General features: G+C 38.9%; 1 protein-coding gene across 2 annotated transcripts; it reads right to left on the reverse strand.

The window, feature by feature from the left end:
* Positions 1-4,662: 4,662 nt before the first annotated feature.
* Positions 4,663-6,730, reverse strand: exosc6 (exosome component 6). Of its 2 annotated transcripts, XR_004897966.1 has the most exons (3): positions 6,336-6,730; positions 4,901-5,568; positions 4,663-4,870 (listed from the first exon to the last, which is right to left on the reverse strand). XR_004897966.1 is itself a non-coding variant. In XM_031303860.2 (2 exons), the coding sequence occupies exons 1-2, from the start codon at positions 6,611-6,613 to the stop codon at positions 5,022-5,024; spliced, it is 825 nt and encodes a 274-aa protein (XP_031159720.1). In that variant the 5' UTR covers positions 6,614-6,730; the 3' UTR covers positions 4,893-5,021. The 2 variants fall into 2 exon arrangements, 1 of the variants encoding a protein (XP_031159720.1); XM_031303860.2 differs by lacking the exon at positions 4,663-4,870 and having other exon boundaries at positions 4,893-5,568.
* Positions 6,731-6,892: the final 162 nt, after the last annotated feature.

Raw genomic sequence — 6,892 nt, forward strand, 5'->3', positions numbered from 1 at the left:
ATGAATCTACATATTTAAACCTAACATTTAAGGGGGAAAGACTCTTAACTCATTAACTGGGGAAGTTCTTTGCTGATATGTTTTAGTTATTTTGTTTATCCTCTTCACCTGCAGTGCCTTGTCAAATGAATGCAAATTAGCGCATTTTAAATAGTTAATGCCTAGTTTGCATATGAATGTGGTGATTGTGATGACGTTATTAGATTCAGATTTTACCGTAGCTGTTCACTTGGAGTGTCTCCATTAAGTACATTAGCTACATTAGTCTGTATGGCCATGATGCCTCAGCTAAACCTTTGCTTACTTATTACATTAGCTATTGTAGAATAAAAGTCGATGACAGTTAAAATTGCATTGTGTTGCAAAAGGGCTGTGTGCAGTCATTGAGGAACTGGTTCAAGGAAATATCTCTGACACATAGGAGGCTAAGCTTAAAGGGGTGATAGAATGATTATATATGGTATTTCACACTGTTCCTTAAGGTCTCCTAATAGGGTATGTAACATTGGTTGGGCTGAAAATGGCCCGGGTGCTGTTCTATGGGCCCTAATGCAACCCTGTGAAAAAGCCCTGGATGAAAAGAGAGGATTTCTCCCTTATATCATGAATATTTAGATGAGCTGCGCACTGATTGGTTGGTTGAAGCGCACACACACACACACACACACACACACACACACACACACACGCACACACACACAGCCTCTCCCCTCCGTGCACACCACGTCACACACTCACTGCACAGAAATTGTATACATTGTTCGTCTGCTATTTCATTACTAAATTCACTTCTGAGACTTTTTTTAATGCACGAAATCAACTATGTAAAGCTCAAATATGTGCCGTTTTACGAGAATTGATGGCTAATTGCAAATTTGGTCCGACTGTGTCTGAGTTCAGGAGCTCCATACCCAGTGCAAAGTCACCGTTTCTGGGTTACTGGACTACCAAATGCCACTGCCCTGACGGAGCTCCACAGCCGTGAAGGACGACAGGCTGGGCAGCAAGCCAGCGACTCCGGCAGGCACCCGCCGGCTGTCACGTCAGACTGTGGAGCTTGTGAAGTCCGACACAGTCAGACCAAATTTGCAATTAGCCATCAATTTTCGTAAAACAGCCCATATATGAGATCTATATAGTTGATTTCTCGCATAAAAAAGTCTCAGAAGTGAATTTAGTAATGAAATAGCAGACGAACAATGTATAACATTTCTGAGATCTGCAACCTAGATTCAGAAGACCAGCTGGCCTCAGATCAGTGGTTTGTATGTAAATGTTGGGGCGTGACAAAGGTACAGACTAGAGCCAAATAAGGTACAGCCACCGAGTTGACGTCAAATATTAGCTTTGTGTGAGAGTTAGGTTTTGCATTCTGTCACCCCTTTAAGCCTTTAACTATAGTTTAAGCCTTCTATGGCATAATAATGCATCGTGTAACAGACAGATAAGCAGAAAAACAGGAAAGACAGTTAGAAGTTGTCCCACACAGGCAACTTGTGTTTGTGAAAGATAACAGTTTCTGTCCAAGAAACTAGAATACACCCCCCCTGTTAGGAGAGAATAAAAACACAGAAAAATCTTAGATCGAAGACAGAGACTTTGGTGGACTGAGCTTCGACTTCATGTCTGTCACTAGGGAAACTTAGACTCTGTTTGTGAACCTCTGTTTGTTGTAACTTTTATGGTGGACTCAGTAAACTGCTTAACTGAACTCTTCATCTCAGATTGATCCTCGTGTTTTGATAAACAAATAAGTCCAAGTAGTCTTTCGGCTAATTAGCTGTAAACTCGAGGCACTGGCTGTTTAGTCTTTTGTTCATCACCACTCACCTCCACACAAGCCAAGAAAAACATTCTGGGGTAATAGCTGGAATATGTTTTAAATGTAACCTTAGAAACAACTAACAGCAACTCATCGTATGTTTTGAAATTTTAATCTGAAAAGTATCTACTGCTAGACAGTTCCCCTTGAAAGTGTAGGTGTTGAACATTTTATTTAAACCTGTCTTAATTGATTTTTTTACCATAGTAATGAAGTGCAACAAGCTGACAAAGGAAGTATTTTCTTTCTAAAGAAACTAGGTCCTGCAAATTATTCATTGTGTTAATCAATACTACAACTTCATATAAACTTGAGGGTAAAATGAATATTGTACGTAAAATGTAATCTGCTTGTCATTCAGTCAATACCAGTGATGGAAAGTAACTACAATTACTCAAGTATTTTCAGGTATTTCAATTTTCTACTTTCTACTTCTACTCCACTACAATTCAGAGGCAAATATTATACTTTTTTACTCCACTTCAATGATTTACTTCAATGACTTTAGTTACTTTGCAGATTCAGATATAATAATACCAAATGTAATCAACAAAGGAATGATAATGCATTATTACAGATACTAGATCGACAAGACTTTATTGATTCCAGGGGTGGAAATTCACAAGCTACCCAGCAGAGAAAAAGTAGTAGCCTACTTTTACTTTTTGCACAATATACCTTTACACTAAAGTACATTTGGATGCTTAATTCTTTTGTACTTTTATTAGGCCTAAGTAAAACATTTAAGAGCCACCCACTAATTCTACTATAGTGGGTTTTTATTTATGCTCCTGGATTCCATGGTCATTATGAATTTAATTAGAATCAGCTGAGTGGCTGAATATGTGGACACAACTGAGGAGTATTTTTATTAATTGTTCTCAATGTACTTAGACAAATGGACACAGCTTAACAAGTAAGGTAAAGAATAGCGGAGGGGATACATAAACTTAGGTATTAATGTACATATTAAAATGTACATGATCAAAAACACATAATGTTTATAGGGGTCCTCTGTTAACTCTGACCAGTTTTTGTGATAATTTAATACATTTTAAAGCCAGAACAGACTGTGTTGGAGACTCCAGTGAATAAACTATACAATATAATATAAACACACTAGGCTTCAGTAACATCTAGAATTGTTTTTATATGTGTCTCAATAAATACATTATGGGAGAAAGTAGATCAAGTTTAACATTGATTAATATGGATCACAATGTTAGTTTTGTAACTGAAGAAGTTATAAATGTATACTCATAAGAACCACAGCCTTATGAGACTGTCAGTGACCAGGAACAGACAAGAATTAGAAGAAATAATGGCCCATCAGCGAGGCATTTTACCAATCTGAATTTGCAAATAGTACAGCTAAGATACATATTAATCATCTGACTTTGTTTTGATTTCTAATCATCTTAACTTGTAAACCAAAAACTACATCGCATAGCTCACTATCATTGGTGCATTATGGTTGAAATGCTGCCAGGAGAAGCCTGTAGAAAAAATGGATTATGCAGTTCATAAACTGTACAAATGAGAATAATGTGAATACATCCAGAAGTTAAAGACAATATATAAGAATATTTGTAAACTATATTTTCTTAGTAGAGCAACGCTGCCACCCTGTGACTAGAGTGTGGCATAATTGACAGGACAGAATATTCAAAACAATATCCATTCTTGTTATATACAATAACAGGATTACTAAATACAAATTAGTACAAGTGGTTGTATTTCTGATTCTTTATTATGCTGTACAGAATTTAAAGCAAACTGGGACAGATTTGACAGATTTTGAACATTAATATTTCTAAGCTTGTCTGCCATCAAGTGTGATTGATGTAGAATTATAGTTCAACACATTTCCCTTGTGATTATTGCTTGCCTCAGATAAATCTGCAAGACCATTACTACTAAAGTGTAAGTAAGATAATGGTTCTACAGCTTATTTTTTTTGTGGCATTTTAGGCCTTTATTAGATAGGACAGCTTAGACATGGAAGGGGGGAGAGAGAGAGAGAGAGGGGGAATGACATGCAGCAAAGGGACACAGGTTGGAACCGAACCTGCTGCGTTAAGGACTGAGCCTCTGTATATGGGCGCATGCTCTACCAGGTGAGCTACCCAGGCGCCCGACAACTCAATGGAACAATTTATGGAACATAATGGGGCATAAAATTCAATATTTATACACATTACCTGTACTTCATATTGTATATTATACATAAATAGCTACATTGCTATGACCTGTTTACCCACCTGTGATTGAGTGCATTTGTTTTTTGTACCTTATTCATATTTAATGAATATATTTCATTTACACTCTTTCCACTTTGTACTGCAACTGCCAGACAACAATTCCCCTTGGCATAAAAAAGTTCTATCTTATTTCCATTGACTCAATTACCATTGACTCAATTACTTACATACTGGATGACTTAATATTTTATTATCTCTTAAAATATTAGAGATGTCTCTGGAGCATATTGCACTCCTCTCTATACTGCCCCCTTGTGGGGCAAGTTTAAAAAGGCAAGCATGCATAAGCTTCAGTTTCCCTTTAATGACTATATGCTGACATTACTTAAAAAAACCTAGGTGGTGTAGTGCAAGCAAACTGTTTTGTAATGCAGGAGTCAACACTTTCCAGGCTCCACTGAAAAACCCTGATGTACAAATTTGACTGAAATTGTTAACTGAATGATTCTCAGAACGCCATCATGCTGCTGTCAAATCCTAGTTTTGGTGTTGTATGATAGCAGTCACTCCGGTGGAAACATTGGTACAAGACACCAGGGTTTGGTTTTCAAAGGGAATCATTTCATTTGAAAACACAACTTGATTTATCCACTTTATTATTTATCTGTGCATTTCTTACGTCCAGTTATTCAGGTCAGGCTAGTATTAGTAATGATCCTGCATAATGGCAGCTGCTCTGGAGCTGCTGAAAAACCCCTGTGATGCAATGCAATCAATTGTTGATGACACAATCCAGAAGTTGAGTGAAGTTAATTAAAGTTCCATATATGTGCATTCTTAAATTATTTAATTAAGAAAACACAGTTAAATCAGTCTTATCAATTTGTATTTAAAGAATTGAATAGCAAACATAGAAACAGGTATTGTTGTCAAAGAAAGGACCTGAAAATGTAAAGTAGAAAAACTACGAACTAAGCAGTTCTGGGTTAATGAGTGTCTCAGCTCTCTGATGGTGGGGGCGCAGCCCTGCGCACAGCCTTTGCCAGGGCTTGTTGGATGACCGGGTACAGTTTATAACATCCCTCAATGCAGGTCCGAACCCCGGCTGCCAGAGTCTCTTCAGTCATTTCTCCATCTGACTGCAGCCCAGAAATCTGGTTGAGGCTGGGGAGGAACGCAACAGTCAGACCGCCCTGGTTATGGCTGCTGGCTGAGCTGCAGCTGTTTTCCTCCATATAAGAAGGGTCAACCACATAAGAGACGCCATCCTGGCGTATGGAACAACCAAGCACCAGGTCATACATTTCGATCCCTGCATCTGCAAGGGCGAGAGAAGCGCATGTGACTGCGTGGGCCAGAACTGAACCGCTGTTCTCAAGAACCATCACGTTGACCTCGATCTGAGAACGAGGATATTTGTTGAGGCACACGGCTGGCTGCAGACTCTCATGCAGCATCAGGGAGAGGTCCTTGTCCTGGCTTCCCTGAATCCAGGAGCCCCTCTCAAGGCAGGAAAATGGAGCAAAACGCATGTCAGTAGTCAACCTGGATACACAAAGAAATACAGTTTTGTTAAAGTCTTCGTATATAGACACACACACATCCGTCTCAACTTGATAAGAGTAATCGAGAAAAACGATTATTCTGCAAATAACGTTTGGCAAGCAAACTCATTTTGTCTAGTGTTCTGAATGAGAAAAAAAGTTAAAACAGGAAAGGTATTGAGGTAACATTGATGCTACAACAACACCTCTTAAGATTATAACAGGGATATGCCCCTTGGTGAACATTTATAATCAAAAGGGCATGCTATTTAATATTTGTGTTCCCAGAGAATGGTACCTACTCCACATGGCTATAACAACAGTGCCAGGTGCCTTCACATGCCCCCAGTAAATAATGAAGCCAGAAGCTTCTTTTGGCCTTCAAATTAAAATATTTAATATTGATGTGGATAATTACTACTTGGTCTAGTTTGCACTTATTTTTGGTATGCAAGCTCCTAGTTGTTTCTTTTTATGTTATGGTCTGTCTTTTCACATTGATGTTCTCACTTAACCATGTAACTTCTGTTAAATACTTAAACTATCTATCTGAAGTTTGCTTATATGAGCTAACGTTAACATTCAGCCAACATAAGCTAGGTCTAACTTTACTCACACAAGACCAAGGCTGCGTTTTACTGCTTATGAATGCAGGCAGAACGTATAAGTTACGAAGTCTCGCTTTAACGTGTACTTCCTGTGTTGTAGATCAATAAACAAGTCAAATAAAATAAATAAATAAATACATTTAGTCAAATTACTACATACCTTCCACATTTCATATCGGTCTCATCTTTCCGCTCTGTTTCTCTGGGGCCATAAACGCAGCACATCAACTTGGTGTTTCCAGCCTCGATGTAAGCAGAGCCTTTAGCCTGGCTCACCAGCCCGCACCGGACAAAAACAGGCCGGACGTCCACTTGATCCCGCTGCCGACCGTCCGCTCTGGGGCCTTGCGAGGGAAGAACGGCCGCGGGTTTGCACAAAAACAAAGACGGACTTTGGGACACTTCTGGGCCACGTACACGTTTGGTATCAGTCGGCATGGTGCAGTGAAATGAAGGGAGTGAACTACCCAAACAGCGCGCATATGTGTGTGTGGAAGTCCAGCACAAACCTGTCCCCCGGAAACAGCAAGCAGAGAAATGATTCCGCTATTGCGTCGCAGTAAAGGACACTACATCAATGATTGAAACAGCTCAAATGCGGATGCAAATTGCAAAAATAAGCAATATGATTTCATTATCATTATACGTCACAAAATCACTAATTATTACAAAATTGGTAATGCATCGCATGTACTTGGCCAGAACCTAAACATCCAA

Source organism: Sander lucioperca, chromosome 7 (assembly GCF_008315115.2).
Source record: "Sander lucioperca isolate FBNREF2018 chromosome 7, SLUC_FBN_1.2, whole genome shotgun sequence".
NCBI lineage: Eukaryota > Metazoa > Chordata > Actinopteri > Perciformes > Percidae > Sander > Sander lucioperca.

Coding starts and splice junctions, on each gene's coding strand:
- exosc6 (XM_031303860.2), bottom strand. CDS start 6,613: ATGCCGACTGATACCAAACGTGTACGTGGCCCAGAAGTGTCCCAAAGT. Junction 5,569..6,335: donor ACCGATATGAAATGTGGAAG/GTATGTAGTAAT, acceptor TTGTGTATCCAG/GTTGACTACTGACATGCGTT.